The 22,838-nt window shown below is 37.3% G+C and overlaps 1 protein-coding gene across 5 annotated transcripts in view; it reads right to left on the reverse strand.

The window, feature by feature from the left end:
* The window catches only part of LOC124136479 (small conductance calcium-activated potassium channel protein-like), a 444,627-nt gene that overhangs the window by 277,108 nt on the left and 144,681 nt on the right, over positions 1-22,838 (reverse strand). For 3 of the 5 annotated variants that reach the window (XM_046502403.2, XM_046502401.2, XM_046502398.2), the window contains exon 3: positions 19,053-19,067. The exons of the other annotated variants lie outside the window; for them this stretch is intronic. In XM_046502403.2, the coding sequence (XP_046358359.1) occupies positions 19,053-19,067 (15 nt within the window). The remainder of the gene's footprint in view (positions 1-19,052; positions 19,068-22,838) is intronic. 5 annotated transcript variants of the gene reach the window in all.

The following is a 22,838-nucleotide window of genomic DNA, read 5'->3' on the forward strand; positions in this document are numbered from 1 at the left end:
CGAGCATGGAATTCCACAAATAATAATTATGATAGGTCCGCGTATGAGCGTATTTGTCAGGAATTTAATGTTTCTACAAGTAAAGATTGGCGTATTAAAGGAGCAAACCATGGTCTAGGTGTTCCTTACACAGAGGAAAAAATAACCGTCAAAGAAGATAGCGATTATGTATATAAAGAACTTAATAAACTTCATGTTAATTTACATAAGTTGTTGCGTACCAGCAAACTTTACTCAAGAATATATGATCATTATAAAAAAAACAGTCATTGGTATAAAGGCTGGTAACTTTATAGTAACGATTGGAGAGGGGATATTATGAGTTTTAAGAGTGGGTCTATTTATATTGTTAAAAAATTTGTACAACTGAACGATAACGCTTGGAATGAATTTCTTAATGATAAAACGGAAAATAATTTTACTAACCCAGGATTTGTAAGATTTAATGAATCGATAAGAACTTATGTATGGGCAATTCTCGGTGCACAATCGCAAACACGAACGTCCATTATCGGTACTGGGACGGCGTTCGATGCGCAAAAACAATTTGTCGCAAACGTGGAGGACGCCATTAATTCACCAGTTGACATACCATCGTCTATAAAGCGTTTTCAAGATGTATTACAGTACGCTCAATCCAAAGTGGACTACGTTTATGCGCCGGGACTATACATGTCTCCGAGTGATATATAACTTAAGATCGGTCAAATGATAGGTTATAATAATCAAATTGTTATTGCTACCGATCAACAAAAACCAGGTATTAATTCAGATATTAACGTCGAATTAATAACGCAAACAATCACAGGCGAAAAGGGAATAGTCAAGCCGCAAACACCAACTATCGCTCAACCATCTACTAACACACAAACACAAGTGCCACCGCATATTGAGGCTAAAAATCAACAACATATCGATGAAAAAACAGCGCTTGTAGTGGGTGGAGTCGCGGTTGGTTTACTCATGATTTGGTTAGCGAACTGATTTGGTTAAATAGTTCTTAGCGAACTGATTTGGATAAATAGTTCTTAGCGGATACGTACAACAGCCCTGCAATTGCTACGATCAACCCCCACAAGTTTTGACTAAGCCAAGTGGTGGTCTTAGCTAATAAATTCAATAGCCAGGAAACAACACTCCCTATTATACCGGGAAGTGCGGCCGCGGCTTTCTCAGCGAGCTTTCCCAGTGCTGAACCTAATGCTTTTAAATGCTTTTTTATCCACTCTTTTATACCATCCGACGTAGGCGGTGATCCGCTACCACCTGTACCACCTGTGCCACCGGTTAACGCGAGAGTCAAAGTCGATATAATAAATCCCAACGCGGTTAAAATACTGGCAATGGTTATTCCCTGTTCTCTGAACAATGTTTTAATTTTATCGGCCAGTGTAGTGTCATCGTTGAGGACTTGATCGATAGTTTCTCGAATTTGACTGATTTGCGAACGAAGTGCCTCTCTATTACTGGAAGCTGCTTCGAGGCGGGCCGATCTTTGGTCTTCTAAGTTACGCAATCTATCTGCAACGCGATGTCTACTGAATTCATCACCCGCCTGTTCAAGTTTTGTTTTCTCGTAAGCTATATGCTTGTCGATTTCGGATATCTTGACCATATTATTGGTGGGTTCTCCCCGCATTGTTCGCATTGCCTTATCAAGACCTCATAATTCCCTAATACTGAACTCCGAATATGGTCATACACTAACCGTGGAATTATCGTAGTAGGTACCCAAGATTTCTTCGAGTCCTTCCGAGGCCACCTTCGAGGAAGCTTCCAAATTATCTGTGTTACTGAGTTCAGTACGCACAGTCCTAAGAACCTTAGTAGTCTTCGCGGAAAGTCGTGAGTAGTCTACAAAACCTAATTTATCACGAACAGTGCTGATACCGTGTTTAGTGGCTATCGTAGACAAGGCTAGGGGCTTACGAGTACGAGAATGCATCAGGTCAATATCGGGTTCGCCACGCAGTCGCAATATTCCTTTACTTTCTATCTTAAACTTTGAATACTCACGACCAATAGGACTATCATCTTTAAAGGTATCGTAATAATCATCAACGGATGATTGTAAAAGTTTTTCACCACCCGTTGCTTGTGAAAGTTCATCCATAAGATTCGTGCCACTAAAGCTGGTTTCATCAGTACCCTCTTCGATTGGATTCTGGTTATCTAAATAATCTAGATCAAAATCAGTCATTTTTATATTAAACATATGGTTATATAATTTCAATATAACAATGTCTTCGCAATACGGACGCAAGTTAAACCCACAACGTAGACTTCAAGATCCATTAGGGGTCAAAGCAATTCGTCAGTCTGTAACTATAACTAATAACCCTAGTACCATCGATCAGAATCAAACGCTTCTGGTTCGCTTTCCTAATCTAGGCGCACACGATGCGTTAGTTCTGGGAACTGTCCGACTAGCATTTACGATTATTTTGACTTCTACCAACGTTAACAGGGAGCCCGTTCAGAACATAGGATGTGCTATCGTTAAGAAAATCCCGATTAAAATTAGCGGTAATGACGTTTTGAGTATCGACGATAGCGATGTATACTATTGTTAGATGGATCTCTGGAGAACGGATAAAGAGCGGGAAAACTTACAGTACCAAGTTATTTGTAATTGGAACACATTGAGACTGCGCGTGGGCGCTGAAAATGGTGATGGTACCGCCGTAAAAGATAAGGCCGTTGCCGACGCATTAGGTAACCGATTCTATATTCCCCTAGACTTTGAATTACTAGATTCCCACATGCCCTTTTATCAAGCATCCCTAGGCGATAGGTTAGAATACGAACTCACTTTTAATGACTATGGTAGAGTAATCAGAACCGGTGGTGAAGATGCTAGCTATTCCATTGACAATATCTCGCTGGAGTACGATATGATAACGGATCCCGAATTGGCCAGACAAATTCATAACCATTATACAGGAAGTTTAGCCATTTTGTACGATCACGTGCTGCAACATCGAAAGATCACGAGGGACAAAAAAGATACGATGTGGAATATCAATCTAAACATCCCCACAAGGTAGTTGAAGGGTATTTTAATGTTGTTCGAGGACCCCTCCGATGCATTTAAAAGAAATACCGAGAAGTTCTACAATCCCAAGATTACAAAAGTAAAATTGACTATCGAAGGCGTTCCTAATCAACTATATAGCCAAGGAATGCTAGCGTATCACCAGTGGGATGAGATTAAAAAACTTCCTTCTATAAAACGTTCCCCGGAAGTTAACGCGGTCGTGAAAGATCTGTCTCTCGGGAGTGTATCGATGGGTGAATACCTCACCACGAAGTATTCGCTATGGCTCGAAATGCGAACAACGGATGATGACCAACTACACGTCAGTGGGAGGAGAATAGAAAATGCTAGCGAGGGTGTCACTATACAGATAACGAAGCTCCAGGAAGCGGCTGGTAAATTAAACATATATTTGTACGTGATTATGGATGCGCAACTTAATATACAGAATGGAAGATTCGTGCATGCAATCTATTAATAATCTTTTACTTAAAGATCCGCACTGCGCTATCATATGCGGGCAAATGGGCTGTGGAAAAACAGCTTTTATTCTAGATATTTTAGAAAGTCATTATAGGGACGTTTTCGACCATATTATTATTATGTGCCCGACTATAAGCGTAAATAAAACATACCTATCGAGAGATTGGGTAATGAATGACGACGGGGTACACAGAGTCGATCCGGGCGATCATTTACAAGACTGTTTACGAGTATGTCACGAAAAATACAAAGGAGAATCAACACTTTTCATAATAGACGATTGTAGCGCGAGTAAAGAACTCACAAAAAAGAAAGATATGCTTTCGTATTTAGCATTCTCCGGATGGCATACTCAGCATAGCGTTTGGGTACTTACTCAAAAATACAACTCTGTCCTGAAAGATCTCAGAGAGCAGACCAAATGGGTAGCACTCTTTCATTGAAAAGACCGAGATTTGAGGAATGTTTACACGAAAATGACGTCATTTATACCAAGCTCGAACGAGATAAAGTCAGAAAACTGTTAGCGGCAACGAAGCACTGTAAACTCGTATTAAAAACCGATCAACCAGCTGCTCATGCAATTGCTTAGCAAAATGTAGCAAAAATGTAGCAAATTGTAGAAAAAATGTATCAAAATGTGGCAAAATTATAGCAAATGTAGCAAATGTAGCAAATATAACACAATTATGGCAAAAATACGATAAATTGAACATTAGAGGTTAATATGACATAAAATGTGATTCGAAATCATCATTCTTTCTCAACAGTTCATTATTACGGGATGTACTGGATATGCCATGTTATATTATGTTAGACTTAAATATCTCCTTAGGTATTACATTATGGAATGCGACAAACTCATCGAACAAATGCTCAAAGATGAGCCCGATCAACATGTTGATAAATCTTTAGATAAACATAGAGAAAGACTCCCGGCTTTGGTAGCCGGTGGAAAATGTTCCCAATATTTGGGAGAAAATTATACCATCTAAAAAATTGATAACACGACCGACGAAGAAATTAAAAAACTGTACGCGCGTTATGAGTCTAGACTGGGAGCTACCATGACTAAAACGATAGGGTTGGCTATGTTACAACTATACACAGTCGTAGCTAGTACGTTTCTCCCTATCCCGGCAGAACATCGCATGTATTTATGCGAATCTCTCGAGAAAGACCCATTCATCAAACACACTATAAGCGCAGTGAGCTGTGAGTTTTATCATAGATACGGAATGTTCTTAGCTCCGTTCACCACACCTTTAATAACGGCTAGGTATTGTCAATTTAAACATACGTGCCCACTTAATAATATAAAGAACGAAGTTCAAATAAATAATGGAGACTCAACAGGTGACACCACAACAGATTGTGAACGAGACTGCATTACAGATTGCGGAAACGCAACAACAAGTGGACGAGGAACAACCACAAACACAAAAACAACCCAGAGTTACTAAGAACCCCAAAAAAATAGCTGCAGGAAGAAAGGGAGGACTCGCGAGGAAAGCGAAATTAATAAATAATTCAAATATTAATCCGATTAAAACATTGGCACTAGTAGGAGTTGTTGGTATAGCGGCTGTATGGTTCTTTTATAAGACCGGAGAAGAGAAAACGTCACCCCCGATGCAACAACAAGTTCAATTAGAGGTTAGCCCCCAATAATGCTATAAGAAGCATGACTACTCCAGCTACAGACGGTAAAATATTGGTAAACGCAACGTATCATTCAGCGGTGGTCACCGGCTTGGCCATTGGCTATGCCCGTATAGCTAAAATGATTACTAAAGCCACACCTCCCAAGCTAGATTTTAATAGTTATGATATACCAATGATGGTTCTGGATATTGGATTGGCTATGGCAACAAAGGATATGCTCATCAAACAAGGGCTTATCCCAGAAGACATAATGAAGTAATTAAACATTTGAATATATTATATTCATATAAACATTTGAATATTTTATATTATTAAACATATGGCAACAATTGCGATGATGGTCGGTGGAGCTATTGTTAATGCTCTAGCTTTTTCGGGGAGTAATTTTTTATTTTCTAGTATGAGAAGTTGAAGAGGAGCGTAAACGACATAACAATGCTTTAGAACAACTCGAAGCAGCCCAGTCACAATATACGCGGCAGAGAATGAAGAGATTAGACTTTATTCATGAAGAACTGCGTAAGGAAGGACATTCAATTCAAACGTTTAAGGATGTCGAATCTGCCATGCACGAATACTTCCTCGTTTATGGGAAAAAAACTCGACCCAATACCGAGACGAACAATGAGTCAGTTTTATACACTGTCAGAGGCTCAAAAGAACCGCGAGGTCGCATTTGTGATAATGGGGTTATCTGCTGTATTGATTTTCAGCTATACCATAATAACTACACATAAACAACCAGAGTGACAGCTGTGGCTACACATAAACCCATGACCTAGTTTAGAGCGATCTATAAATAGCATTGACTGGCTGACTTCCTAATCAATAGTGTAGATGTGATTTGCATTTAGACAAATGATATGATAGATGTATAAACCATGAATAATTGCAAATTTACACTCATGGGTAAGAAGACTCTATGTAACCGACGCTGTGTTGATATTTACTGCGGCATACACAATTATTACATCAGGCGCGGAAACATTAACGATACATGCTCTGTATGCGGGATAGGGGTCAAAGGTCGTTATTGTTTATGTAAGGAACACGGTGCTGATAGGGTCAGGAACCAGGTTATTTATGCAAGGAAGAGAGATTACATCAATGAGAGGAATAGGTTGGGGAGAATACGTATTTAGATATATGAAAAACAACCAATTAGACATTTGTCTCATTTTGCATATACCATTCAACCACAATGGTTTTTGTCAGAGAGTTGAAGGCTATGGCAAAGCAAAGTGGTCTACGTGGATATTCTCGAATGAGAAAAGCTGAATTGTTTACCTTACTCGGTTTGGAATACAACAAACCCCAGACTGTTAGGGAACTCAAAGCTCAAGCGAGAAACAGTGGGCTGAGAGGTTATTCTCGAATGAGAAGAGCTGAATTGATCGCTTTACTAGATATTAATAAACCTAATGATGATGTTGATGATGTTGATATTCAACATAATGATGATGATAAACAACAACAAGAATTAATATTTGTACCCATATCCGCCGGCGTTGGTAAATATCTAAGAGGTTGGAAGATGGATATTAATTCCAACATGGATGTTAACAATATTTAGCCCATCATATCGAGGAAAATTAACGAGGAGTTAGATGAATTAAATAGTATAAAATACCAGCTGACGATTAAAATGTTATTGAGTAAAAGTAACACAGACGATAGCACCGAATATACCGAACCATATTTCCGTAGCAATCAAGAAGTTATAACCGAATCCGATACTATAAATGCATCATTAGATACATCAATTCAGAGGATACAGGAAACTTTAGAACACTGGACTAATAGAGGTTCGGGTTGGGGTGTGGATAAAATTGATAGTTTATATTTAGATATAGCAAATTATATGCCCTTCAAAGGTGGTTCTTATATAGATTTACCCCCGTATTATAAGAAGAAAAAAGCCATAATTAACGTAAAAAATAAATCCGATGACCTTCTAGCTATCCCCAAAACGATGGACTCAACTTCAATGGTATAGACGAACCTACACCAATATCACAAATTGATAAGGTTGAAAAGCAAAATAATTTAGCTATAAATGTTTTCGGACATTCTAAAGGAATTGTTGTACACAGGATAAGCTCCGCTCCGGAACATATCCCCAGAATCAACTCATTTCTGATCGAAAAAGATGGAAAATATCATTATACATGGATAAAGACTTTAAACAGGCTATTATACGATCAAACAAAACATGCTAGAAAGAAATATTTCTGCGAAAGATGCCTACATGGGTACAGCAGACAAGATCTATTAGAAGCGCATAAAGAAGACTGTAGAGGTGTTGGACAGACCGCTATCAGGATCGATATGCCTAAAGAGGGAAAAAATATATTAAAATTTGAACATTATTGTAATCAAATGCCAGTACCGTACGTGATTTACGCCGACTTCGAAGCGCTTATCAAACCCATAGAAAATAATCAAGATAATAATCAACATAGTAGTTTTACGTACAAAACTCAAGAACATATTCCTTGTGGGTTTGGATATATAGTTGTAAGGTAGGATGGGAAAACAAACACTCCCGTGATTTACAGAGGTCCCGATGCAGCGGGAAAGTTCCTAGAATATCTACAAAATGAAGAGAGAATAATCAGGGAAAAATTATCGTGTAAGAAACCCATGTGTATGACGAGGGATGATTGGAGGGCTTATAAGAAGTCAACGAGTTGTCATGTTTGTAATAAACCCCTTGATGGGGATTCCGTAAGAGATCATTGCCACGTCACGGGTAATTATCGGGGATCCGCTCATAACGAGTGTAACTTGAAACTAAAAATGAATTCTCAAACAATACCCATCCCCGTTGTGTTTCACAACCTTAGGGGATACGATTCACATCTCATTATGCAAGCTATCTCAAAGACCGACGGCGGTTTAACGTGCATTCCTAATAATATGGAAAAATACATATCGTTCTCGTTGACTAAACCTATACATTATAGGGACAAGGATGGGAAATCTAGAATAAAGCAAAGTAATGGGCTTAGATTCATAGACTCCGTACAGTTTCTGTTATCTTCCCTGGACAATTTAGCTAATGCGAACAATCCCGATGACTTTGCGATAACAAATAAATATACCGATAAGATAACACGTCATTTGTTGCTGAGAAAAGTTGTATATCCTTACGAATATATGGATGATTGGTCTAGATTTGAAGAAACTGAATAACCACCCCTCGAATCATTCTATAGTAACTTAACAGAATCTAAAATAACAGATGCCGATTATGAACACGCTCTGACGGTCTGGGATAAATTAGGTAGTAAGAATTAAGGTGATTATCACGATCTGTACTTAAAAACCGATGTACTGTTACTCACCGATATACAGTGATCGCTCGCTATTGCGCTCTTCGATAAAGCGCTACTTCGGTTATTACGCGCGGTAACGCATGGCTCCCAAAATTTATGTACACTTTTAATACTGAGAGTTTTACACAGACATGATTGTATTGTTGTTCGTTGTTTATTTGCACATAACGCTTCTCATTGCATAATCAACGGTTTATCGCTGAATGGAGTTCTAATAATCTGTTTGAAAACATCCGCGGCAGGTCCCGGAAATACGATTGTTCTACTAGTTAACTTTTCACACTATACATCCTTTGATCTTAGAAGCGCATGCATGCAATAAAAGAGAACCACAAGTGAAGTTTATATTCTTAATTAGTGGGCAATCCAATTTAAGGCTAAACTGTCACACACATGTAGTTGCTGTCACAACACGGCGGTCATTCATTTCGTAATCGCGCTTTCGTAACATCGCCTGTTTTTTCCCCGTAGTTATAACAAGCGATTTCATTGGATTAAAATTTGTTTCTAATGACGCTTTCTTGCCGAAATCTGCTACAAGTTTCGTGATTGGTCAATTTTGAGCACGTGACCTCAGGCAGCCAATCAAGCTGTGTTACAAAGCTCGTGTTTGATAAATTTCAGAAGTTAGCGAAAGATTTTTTGTTAAATCGTGTTATTCTGAACGTTTTAAGCAGGAAATCACGATATATATTAAAAATATGGAACTTCGTGAATGTATCGTGCTAGGTTACGAGCTGTGACAAAGATTTTCATGCATATATTTTTGCATTAAACGTTGTGTCCGAGCCGAGAATTCAAGGCGACGAAAGCCGAGATGTCATTTGACTTACATTACACGCGATCGCACGAAACGATGGAAATAATAACTTAGATGTAAGTTTGAATACTTTTAGATATATTTTTGTTGATTTTATTTATCACTTTGTATAATATATTTAAAGATTTGCTTAAAATAGTCTTTATTTTGCTCTTTGACAGGTTCGATGCGGACCCGTTGTCGAAATGTGTGTCCGAGAATTTTATTTTCAATAACATCGCGGGAAATAGTGAATAATTTTTTAAATTATTGATAAAAAATGATAAATTAGAATGGAATACGTATTTCAGACATTGTGAAATATGACAGATTTAATAAATGAATGATATTACAGGTAGATCTAGGTCCATAAAAATATATACTATTTTGACGTGACGTGAGATAAACACATAGGCCTATTGATGATTTGAGATTTGCCGAGCGCGCTCCCCCGCCTCGGCTTCGGTTAAACGGCTCATCGTCTATAACGCCCACCAATTATTTGGACCCCATTGGTAGCGCAATAGCGAGCGATCACTGTATTCGAGATATTTAGAAAGACATGTTTAAAACAATATGGCTTGGACCCAGCATGGTACTATTCCAGACCCGGACTATCGTGGGATGCATTGTTGAAGAAGACCGGTGTAGAACTAAAACTACTCACAGATTAAGATATGCACTTGTTTATTGAGAAAGGATTAAGAGGGGGTATATCGATGGCAGCGAAAAGGTATTCTAAGGCTAATAATAAATTAGTGGAAGGATATGATCCCAGTAAACCCAATACGCACATATTATATCTCGACGCTAACAATTTGTACTGATGGGCTATGAGTCAACCTTTACCCACGGGTGGTTTTGAGTGGGTCGATGATATCGAAGTGAATGATATCCATAATATCAATGTGAATGATGCGAATAAAGGGTACATACTAGAAGTTAACTTGGAATATCCAAGTTCGTTACATAAAGACCATAACAGTTATCTGCTAGCTCCTGAAAGATTAATGGTTAATAAAGATTGGATGTCGGAATATCAAAGCTCCTTGATGGGTAATACTAGGTTAGCTAAGGTAGAAAAACTCGTACCAAATTTGATGGATAAGACAAAATATATAGTTCACTACAGAAATCTCCAGTTATATCTATCGTTAGGTATGAAACTTAAGAAAATACACAGAGTTCTAAAGTTTGATCAAAGTCCTTGGATGGAGCCCTATATAAGGTTGAACACAGATTTAAGAAAGATAGCTACCAGCGATTTTGAAAAGAATCTATATAAGCTCATGAATAACTCAGTATTTGGTAAAACTATGGAGAATCTAAGGAAGCGTGTTGATGTTAAATTAGTCAGATCTAATGAGGAAGAAAGACTCAGGAAACTTATAGCCAGTCCGGCTTTTAACAGAAGCAAGATATTCGATAACGACTTAGCCGCGTTGCATGTGCAGAAGAGTAATGTAAAATTCAACAGACCGGTGTACGTCGGTATGAGTATTCTCGATTTGTCAAAACACTTAATGTATGACTTTTATTACAATGAACTTAAGAAGCAATACAGCGATAGATGCGAGGTGTTATATACCGACATAGATTCTTTGTTGATGGAAATACAAACCGAGGATGTGTATAAAGATATGGCAGAAAAAATAGATATGTACGACACCAGTGATTACCCAAAAGATAATCCTCTGCACAGCGTAGTAAATAAAAAGGTGATAGGTAAGATGAAGGATGAATGTGCTGGGACCCCTATAGCGGAGTATGTGGGATTAAGACCTAAGATGTATTCTATAAAGAAGTCTGATAATGGGGAGATAAGAAAAGCTAAGGGTGTTAAGAAGTATGTTGTAAAAAAGCATATCAAACACGAACAGTATAAAGAATCATTATTCAACGGTAGAACGTTCAAACACGAGATGAAGTCTCTTTAAGAAGTTACAATCATAGGATATATGGATTAAGAATGAACAAGACATCATTATCCCCCTTAGATACAAAGAGATGGATTGATAATGATGGTGTAACTACCTATGCTTATTGTTATGGTGGTAATACTGTACCGTTGGGAACCATGAACAACTCTTCTCGTACAAATGCCCTACCCGGTCCATCTTGAAGATAATAAAGAATAGGTTCTCCTTCTTTCGTAACCAATCGACTAATGTTATATGTCTTAAGGGACCAAATGGGATCGGTTGCGCGACGTAGGCCTCCTTCGAGTTCACCGGGCTGGTATAAATATCTTACGCTTACTCTATCCGGAAGTTTTCGTTCTTTGCCTCTCCTCGGTGCTGAAGATTCGGAAGTCACAGATTTCATTTTAATAGCATCGGATGGTTTCTTCCCTATTAATCTCGTTACTTCATTATTCAGCGCTGATACAACGGCTGATAATCGTGTCACCCATTCGGTTGATCTCAATCGCTCGGATTTCATTTCGATCCCATACTGATAGCCAAACAAACGTTCCGCTAATGTCCTGTTAAATCTTTCGACGATAGCTTGACTGCGGTGGGCCTCTCTTTCACCACGCCTGATTTCGACATCGTGATTCGTTAACAGTTTAGTTATCGATCCCATAAACTCGCGACCAGGATTTACTTGAAATAGCTTAGGCCATTTTAGTGGCCCGCGTTTATATATGCGGCTCAGTGCATTAGCTACTTCTGTTGATTCTTTCGAGGTTAATGGCTCAGCCTCTTTGTATCGACTAGCCACATCCACTATTGTTAAAGCGTATTTATACGTTTTGCATTTTACCTTATCGTGGGGAAGAAACAAGAGGTCAGCCTGATGAACTTCATTCATTGTAAAAATATCAAACTTCTTCCTCGGGGAATATATTTGCCACATCGCTTGTTTCTTTAACCAATCCTTGGCCACATCTTTAGATACCTTAGCCGCGGTGGCTAATTTTTTTATTGCTCCTACACCTTTCCAATATCCTCGTGGGCTATAGTAAATTTTATTCATTATCAATTAATATTGATATTTCTTTTAAAACGACTTTCGTTGAATCGCATCATCATTTTTATACTAATAGAAGCATTGATTGGCCCCAGGTGGTGGTGAGCTGGAGTCAATTTAACTTAATCTCATGACTATCATTGAATCGCATCAGCGTTTACACATAAAAAATGCCCCCTGTAGTAGCAGTATAGGTATATAAATCCGGCTCCAGTGGAGTTGCGGCAGAACCATCATTACCTATACTACTGTTTGCAATCGTATTGCTATGTATCTATAATACTGTTACTTGTTCTGTCTAGATGTTCATGCCTCTTTATCTTGAATGTTCGGATATCTCGAAGATACAACACAGTCCCGCGAGGTTTGAGATTTCAACTACATTTACTCTCCCTCTTGGCACGTAAAGTGAATCATCAGTAAAATAACAAGGGTCTTTGGGATGCCTGCTGCAAAACATTTTGATTACAATATTATATCCATACATGATCTGTTGACTGTGTTGGTTGAGTTTGGGTAGAAGTAGTGCATGGTCTATACACTTACATGTCATGTAGATACCGGTACCTTTATCCATTGGCTTCAGGAATTATTTGCACAAATCATTGATCTTCTGTTCCAACAAAGAAAAGCTGACAGCTGCGTCGGCAACACTTTGTTAGACTCCCTCGCATGGAAGAAGCGCTTGGAATTGACGACTGTATCACTCTATATTCGTATATGAAATTCCAAACAGGATCAACATCTGGAGCCTGTGAATCCTCCACGGTTATGATGTAGTTATCCAGGGGTCCGGAAAATTTAAAATCCCAATCGGACATTTGCATTTAGGCCACGCCCCCTTCAAATAGCGTATTTTAGTACGACTTTTCACACACATTACAAGTTTACGTATTCATAATATGATGAATTATGAATTGTTTCAATTTAAATTGTTTAATTCACCGGACAATTAATAACAAATAATATCATTTTAGATTTACATGGAAAACATACGTTAGTTTCTGTTATAATAATGATCTGTTAACGAAGTGAACGGTCTAATTAATATTCATGAGTTATATCCATGAGTCTGCTCAAGTGTACGCGTTGTAACATTTGGATCGAGACTATTATCCCATATTTGGTTATCAAGTAACCTCACGGGAAAAGGTTGTTTTTAAACTAAAGATTTTTTTAAAAACAAGGCAGATAATTTAATCACAAATACTAAAATATCGTTGATAGCAATAGTTATTTGAATACTTTTTTCATCTGTACTTTATTATTGACCATAAAAAAATTTGATATCGATCGTCCGAGAAAGCAAAATGGCGGTCAATCAAGATTCAATATACGACTAGCTACTGAAAACAATAAAATCTGCAAATCCTCATTGTATGTCAACCAAGTGAAAGTCGTTAGCCACGACTTACAAAATGATCGTCCAGACTTTGAGGGTTTGGCAGATCCGCTCGACTGATCTGCATCGGTCGACTGGCTGTCGTCAAGCTTTGGCTTCTTGTCTGAGGTTACGTATCGTAGCATTGTGAGGATAATGAGGTACATCAATGATGCAAAGTATCAATGTACAGTTGTAAACACTTTTCACTCAAATTAACAAGATGTTCTCAGTAATTAATCCTCGATTAATCAGTGTCAACTCAGTTTATTGCCTATTACAGTGATTGACCGCTTGGACTATCATGTAGGTACGATGTATTTACAGCAATCAAAACAAACAAAGCTTGTCAGTGTAGTTAATCTTAATTGTGTTGCAACTGCAGACAGAAACTGCTCAGTCCTAACTGTTGATCATGTCCGGTCAAAATTTAAGAATGTCCGGACAATACTTTTTAAAATGTCCGGTAAGCAATATTTTAAACCAGACATTTGAGATTCCCAATCGGACATGTCCGGCGCATATGACGGTTTCCGGACCCCTGTAGTTATCCATTCCTCGGTTGCCATAAAACCGAAGAGATCCAGCAGTTCCCCCAAACAGTGCTTCTTCTGTAACATCCCAAGATTGAGGTATGTCTTCATCGCGTTACTGCTGTTCTTGATGAATTCCATCACTTTGCAATTTAGTGTAGCAGTGTTTGTACTGTACAATTTACTCAAATACTATTCATACCACACTCTTCAAACTTGGCATGGGATTAAGAAATACCTAAAAATAACTACATACATAACTTAGAATTTTTTATGTTCTTGTAACTAACAACGTGCTGGGGTGTCATTGATTACTGTTATTTGCATACTCGTATTTGCAAGGAGTCGGGGTATGGTTCTCGGTAGGAAGTGACAACTTGGCGACGATTGCTTGCAGTATATACAATTTTACTTTACACACGTATGTAGATGCAAGAAACACAAACTTCTGACACTCGCACCCACAGAGATTTTTATTACATGATGTTGAGCGTTAATCACAATGTTCAGTACAAACGTTGAACAATATCCATTCAAACATAATCATTGGTAAAGGAGTTGAATTGAAGAGCTGACGTTGAACGGTAAAGACGACTTCAAAATACAACTTCAAATTATGTTTACGTTCTAAGGCGTTATAATGAGGCAATTTCAGTCTCGTTATAAGACGACTATCTTTGTTTTCATTGTTTACGTTGAATACGTTGGTGGGTGAGGTTCAGAAAACTAAAATAGAAAGAAAATACAATCCTTACTTTAGGCTGAACCAATTAAATAGTCAAAATTACCAATTTAAAAGAATAACAAACAACTGTCTGACAAAATACTCAAAATTGCTAACAACTGCCAAATGGTTACTGAATTGAAGTTATAAATGTATTGAACACTTGAAAGATAAAATAATATTAACTTTGGCATTGAAAGTATGAGTCAACTTACATTTGCGTTGCTTTACACTTTGGAGAATGTAACCGTGGTCCTAACAAGATGGAGATTTGACTGATTGTGTGGGGAACATGTGCTTTTTAGATCATGTGACTTGAAATGGAATTGAGGCTGTAAACAAGTAATTAATTTATCTGCAAAAGTTTATTGAGAAATGGGGATTTGAACTCACAATCTCTAGGTTTCAAAGGTCATGTGACATATTATGACCAAACACTTTATCCACTAAGCCAAATTAAGTGAGGGGGTTCAAATGAAGATGACTTTAAGTGGAACAAATATTTAACTAAGAAAAACTTTGTTTTTTAAAAATAAATGAAACTTAAACCATTACCAAAATATAGAAAATGAACTTTAAACAAAACTCTTGAAACAGATGAAAAACACCATTTCTGCATTTACAACGTAGATAAATATATATACATACAAAAAACACTATGTGCCAGTCAACTATGTTCATTCAGACAATGGTTGTCATAAATCAGTCACTATGACACAACAATCCCATCTATATAAGCTGTCTGTATTTTCAATCACTTTTGAGCAAACACTGTCATTCACCTCGAACTCATTTTGGAGTATCCAAATTAAGCTTAAAATTCCCCTGATGACTCCAAGAGTTCAAAATATTAAAAAAAACATCCACATACCCACACAAAAGTTGGTATTGACTGACTTTGAGATAGCCATAAATACAGCAACGGCAGGATCCTTTCTAAATAACTGAACAGCACATGTCAATATGCAATGGATCAAATTAACAAGCACACCTCACATCAAAGGTACAAGCTGATTACTTTTATACACATCGGCAGCAAGTTACTGGAGTGTTCTCATATGACTTTCCAGTATGTAGTGAGAAAATTGAGAAATGAGGAAAACCATTAAGATAATGTCAGTGAATTTATTCTTCGGGTTATGAATTATGATTTTCAGAAGTTAATGAAAAGAAACATGAAATACTCATATCCCCCACCAATAAAACATGTTCGGTTAGCCCTCCGGAAATGAGCACTACTGCCATTTTCAGTCTAAGTCAAAGTCGTTGCCATGGAAACTTGATAAATAAAATTTTCGAAAATCCCAAACTATCAAAAGGCACCAGTCCACAACTGGACCTATCTATGAGCCAAGTTTGGTAAAGTTATCTCTCATGGTTTTTTAGTTTTTCTCCGGAAATGAAATGTGACGGACAGACAGCACCCATTCCTATACCCCCCTTCCACTTTCAGGCAGGGATAATTAGTACAGTTAGTAACATGGCTAAGCAATCTAGCCCAAACACATGGCAGACTGTTATGTCAGACGTTTTTCAACTGAAAACAATCCATATTCATAGGTGATATTACAATTCCTTTTAAGCCTTTGCGAAATGGAGTACTTTTTGAAGCTGTTACGATGTGATATTTAAGTGTTTGTGAGTACAAAAACAATGTTTTTTTAAATGTTACAAATGGTTAAATGAATTATTTAAAACGATATCACATGATATATGTGTTCTATTATTCATTACAATATGGTCATCGACTTTGAAACATAATATGCAATCACAGATGACTAGATTACATTTAATAATCTCTCATAACATGATGTTGGTTTGGGGAAATTCACTTTGTTGGTTGTCTTGAACCCAGGATAACTCAAACCTTTCTCAAGCCACACAAGTTTGACACAAGGTTCGAATGTACACCAAAAGCAATATCATACATTACCCTGCATAACTCATATTTTCTGCACAATAAAATATTACATGCAGAGATGTCTGTATAATGGTCCACAAAATCATTTTCATGGCCATGTTTAAAATTGGATTGGCATTTTGTGAACATATTCTAAGGATACCATAACTGGCTTCATTCATACAAAGTTTCTTCTGTATTGGCCTTATGGTTTCAGTAGAGAATTTGAAAAACAAAAGTTCGCAATGGATGGACAACTGGACAGACAATGCACAACAATTTCAGTCAGGTGAGCTTGATACACACAACTCTGAAAACTGAAACTTAGTGTCTCATGGTTTGATTAAGGCATCATGATCGGCATGATCATCTGTTGATGATGATGCACAAATAAATTTCTTTGGTTTATCAGTGTTTCTGAGAAAAGTTTAACATGCTCAGGGAATGTACCTTGGTCTATATATCTGCAAGTTCTAGGGGCACTGGATCATAAAGTTTGGGGTCCCAAGCATTAAAACAGGGGTCCAGGGTGATTACTGTTGTAACAGCCAATATAATGTGATGCCTTATGCTTATAATAGATGGGGATTTCTTTGTTTGAATCAAATCTTAGTGATTGAGAGAAGGAAATCTAACATGTTATGTCTGAACACTGATTGTACTTCTTATGAGAAATGAAATATATGCTAAGTATATATGTACATACATCAATAAAATCAGTCATCCAACAACCATACTCCTTAGTGTCCAATAGCATGCACAGTGGACCTTACTTTTATCCATTCTCAATTTTTATGAGTACAGGATGAAATATTTTGTGTCTGGTAAAACCCAACATGCTGAAATTTTACACAATAACTTTTTATTTGTTAAGTACAATGTAATATCAGATTCGAAACTCTTGAAGAAATCATGATGTCATCATTGATGGTAACAAGCATTTGAAGTTCAAGCTTCACTGGTCCATTGGTTTCTGAGAAGATGTTTACGTTTGACGATGCACAACCTATTTTCCAATGTGGCTACTGGTTACCATACTTGATTCCCAACCCAGATGCCTTGTATAATCTTGGAACTACATATGGTGACCATCTCATGCAAGCAAGCTTCAGCTGCCATTTTGAATTTGCAATATTGATATCTCAAACAAATTTGAACCCTCTAATAGTAAAACACATCCACACAAAATTTCAACTGAAACCATCACTTTTGGAGAAGAAGTTGAAAATGTAAAACGTTTCTGAATGACAACGGGCGACATATGGTGACCTAAGGTCACATGGCCTTTCAGGCTACGTGAGCTAAGAAAGTTGTCTCAGTGAAATGGAAAACAGAAAATTTACCACAAAGCAGACATGCAATATCAATATATTTGACAAGTGATGACATTGTAAACACAACATTTTTCCAGATATCCTGATAAAGTGTCTGCACATTGTTTCCATTTTCTGGGCTTCTGAGAACAAATATTTTATTAAATTTCCTTTACAGTGACAATGTCAGTGTTGAGTCTCAATACCTCTATAGCCTGTGGTTTCAGAGAAATAGTATAAATCATCTACATCTGCAACTGAATGACATTTATGATGCCAAAAACTTTATTGTCGTCACAATTTACACAATGTTTTAGTGGATAAACAAAGATAAAGAAACCCTTTTTATATTTTCTTTTTTATCATTCTGGAAAGATACTACAGAGAACCATTAAACAAATTTAGGTTCCATCATTTGTCTGAACATTTACCAAGTTTCAAAGCTTCTTCAATCTCATGATTTCAGTGGAAGATATGTCAACAGATGACAACAATGGATCATGGAAAGACAGACATGGCTATACCCATGTTAGCTATGAGGAGGTGTTACAAGGATGACAGCAAAAACAGAAGATGAGCTAAAGTGTCATAACATACACTCACTTTAGCCTTTAGTCAAGGTAAAATTAGAAGCAGAATTCTGGTGAATCCCATTGCGATTCAAATACTTTAGGTTATGTGAAATACATTTTTAGTCAGATTCAATTATCACAATTCATCGAATTTGGATTCTCTTTCATGCATACAGTCAGGATCTTTGTATCCTGCATTTCCATCCCAATGGGATCTCAGCCAAGAATTCAGTAGATTATCTTAACTTGGTAGGGGGTGGGGGTAGAGGTTGGTGGGAAACAACACATTCTCTAAACTGCTATTATTCAAAATGTAGACCTGGGACTATCGTACCTCTGTTCCTGTATCCTACAACAAATATGAATTTACAGAAATTAAAGTGACAAGCTCTCTTTTGCAATGTAATGTTATAGCTACCCCAACTAAACATGACAATATCAACAAAATCATAATCTGTAGATGGCTGTGACTATTCTCAATATCAGGTCTTCATTAAGAACTAATCTCAAAAGGAAAGCAAATTAAAGGATTACTCGGCTCAAGCCTCTAGAATGGACTTGTTTTTCCATTTGTTTTGTAAGGTGGCATCACCCGGAAGTTAGCTACATTTACTGACTGGTTTGTTTTCATCTTGAGTGGTGTGCACCCTGGGTGCCATCAGCATCACATTGCATGGCCACAACTGGGGAGGTTTAATTTACAGTGAACCAGAAAAAAAGACATTGAAGTAATTAGGCAATATTGATGAAGAAAGGTAAAATAAACTTTGTCTTCTGTTTTCTCACAAAACATCTTTGCAGGATCACATCAATAATGTTGACAAATTTATTCTAGGCTATTTGAAGGTCATTCTGAGATTTGCGTTTTCACTGTTTTGACTTGTTGAACCAATGATTTCCCCTTGGCATTGCTTGTTGTTATGTGGGGAATAATGTGGGTATATTGGAGCGTTTGTCAGTGTCCGCAGTCAACTGTTGAACTGATGGTGAGGAATGTCAATAGCTTGGAGCTGCTGTCCATATCAGATGATGGGACTTTCCAGCGTGGATTTGTACCATAGGTTGAGTAATTTGTTGTGCTGTCACCATTGTACGCATGAAGGTGGCGGGCTTGGGCATCATGGAGGTTTCGGGATGGGACAGTTTCAGGAGGGAAAGTTTTTTACCTGGCCTGTGTCTTATCTACTTGCCAAGTGTGGACTGGATACTAAATTGTAAACACTGAATTCTTGACAGCTTCCAATACTACAGTATATGACCGTAGATAAGCCAATCTCATAGTAAAAGCCGAGGTATTAACTTGGTCATTATTTTTATGTGCGGTAGATAAGCCTGACCCCCAACCTAAAACTACATCTCGTCATGATCTGTCATCAGAAATAGAATATCAATAAATCTGTATTGAATAACGCAAGTTAATCCTGTCATTACCCCATCGGTAATAAAAAATGTTTAATTTCATATCTGGACATGTTTGTAATTTAAGTAATCTATTTTATTAATTTTAATCAAACTTTCATTCAATAATATTTACATTAACTTCGGCGTCCACCTGGTACTTACAACTTCCGTTTGCCCCGTTCCATTAGGTCTGCTTTACCACCTCACCGTTATTTACAGCAATCATGAACACCTTGAAACAAACCTTAGTTGACAGAAAATGGATACATATATCATAACTGCCATACATTGACTCAATAAAAGTAATATTAAATGTCAACATATTGTTTCTGTGATGGAAATAGAGTGATCATGCGGAAACCTCAACGGTGATTTGTCAAATTGTTCCATGCGAAAAAAGCATCCGGCAATACACAAAAGTGCTACTGCATAATCCTTGTTATGATTATCATTATTTTGAAGATACAAAGTAAACCCTGCAATTAAAATAACACAATTACATGGTGAAATTGTAATTTAAGATACTATTTTTTCCGATTATTGCATCAAAATTCATATTATTGGGTAGGTTTTAACGTAATCACCGGTAGATTGGGAGAACACGTGTGTACAGCTGATTGCTATTTCCAGCTCAGTTTAAAAGACAATACACACGGTAATTTATATCCCTGCATATAAAACAATGACTTGCATAACAAAAAATACAATTGAAATGGTAAATCATCATGTCTAGAGATGTTAAATCGCAAATTTCACATTTTCATTCACAAAGTTTGTGACAGCGTTGTTAATTCACCTGAAGCGATACAATGTTGTTTTTTTGCCAACAGAAAGAGAGTTCGATGAAAGTGTAACCCATACAAGAGCCAACCCCCTTGAAGAGAATCATTTTTCTGGTCCTCAAAATTTGGCTTATCTAGGGTCATATACGTTAATCTCGATTCAAGAACTGAATCAGTCCTGTTTCAAGACATTCAACAGTGACTAAATTCTGAATATTCATAAGTGCATTTCATTAATTCCTTGTTACTTACTGCTGCTGCTACTTAATGTGACCTAGCAAATGGTTATTAGAAACCTAAAACTGTCAGTTTCAATATTATTTATTGATTTTTTATTGATCTTGTGTGGTCGTATACCGATTTCTCAGCTCAGTTTCGTACATACCGATTTCTGGGTTAAGCTTTGCATTTCAATTTGCAAATCACCTTGTAACACTTAAATCACATTTTTAGTATTTTACACATCTCTTAATGAAAGACATGTGTCTGTCTCACATAGAAGAAATTCATCAAGATTGTCTAGAGCTAGAAACTTATACAACTTGTATGCATAATCTGAGGCACTTACCTGGTTTGAGGAAAGTATCCAGCAATATACACATACATGAACAATATTCCATAAATCTGCATCTATGCAAGAAACGTCTTTGATGTCACATTCTTTATTACATTCTGAAAGGCGATATGGTGTTTAATTCGGGATATTGCCTCGTGTCTCAGCTGATCACTTCCAATTTTGGCGAATATGTAGATCCATATAAATCCCTGTACTTCACTCCTCATTGTCACTGTGGTTACTTTCATTAAAAAAAAATGTCTCAGCATCACCTTGGGTGATAGATCTGCCATTATGTAACATCTAATCTCCATTATTGGCTAAAAGTTTGACATTGGAGGAATTCCTCAATTGCCAAATTGAGAAAATAGACCCAGGCCCGTACCACAGAGCAATGCTAAGACAATCATAACCCCCATACTCTAACATACTCTTATGACAGTTGTCTTTTGAGTTGATGATACTCAATCTCACCACAATACCCAACAAGTATTTGTCACAAAGTGACGAAATGTCCCCCACCTGTATATACACCATAGTACCAAATATGAAGATAATCCAGCGATTAGTTCTTGAGATATTGCGGCAACACCGTTTCCAACTCCAAAAGCAGATTTGCCTGCTGTGACCTTGAAAATGGGGTCAAGGTCACCAAAACCGACTGGTGTCTGCGTTGTCTGTATATACACCATAGTTCCAAATATGAAGACAATCCAGCGATGAGTTCTTGAGATATCGCGGCAACACCGTTTTCCAACTCTAAAAGCAGATTTGCCTGCTGTGACCTTGAAAATGGAGTCAAGGTCACCAAAACCGACTGGTGTCTGCGGAGTTTGTATATACACCATAGTTCCAAATATGAAGACAATCCAGTGTTTAGTTCTTGAGATATCGCTGCAACAAACAGGTGGGACGTACGGACGGACGGTCGTAAATTACTTTATACCCCGCTCCGAGCTTTCGCGCGGCGGGGGACAATAACATGCAAGGTTGACATCCCCAAACACCTTAAACACCATTGAAATCTAATATTAAGTCACTAATTCACTTGGACAACTGAACCAGATGTGATACTATTTTCTTTGAAATTGTGATCATTTGTGATCTTAACAGGCTACAATACAATATATGTCTTCAAAAATATCATTTAATAGTTAGTATACATACTTGACATAAAAATGGATTTATTATGTAACAAATAAAATATGTGAACAACTCAAAAGGTAGGGGTTTCCATCTACTGTAAGGCAGTGATGTCAGTGTATAAGATTTCCCTAAGTATTGAGCCAATGGGACTTAGAATGAACTGGGATTCCCTTCTTTCATTTGCAAACAGGCCTCAAAGCAATAGCTGTATACTGGATAAAAGCAGTGCTATTGC

The sequence above is a fragment of the Haliotis rufescens genome, unplaced genomic scaffold (assembly GCF_023055435.1).
Source record: "Haliotis rufescens isolate VD_foot unplaced genomic scaffold, xgHalRufe1.0.p SCAF_1, whole genome shotgun sequence".
Taxonomy (NCBI): Eukaryota; Metazoa; Mollusca; class Gastropoda; order Lepetellida; family Haliotidae; genus Haliotis; species Haliotis rufescens.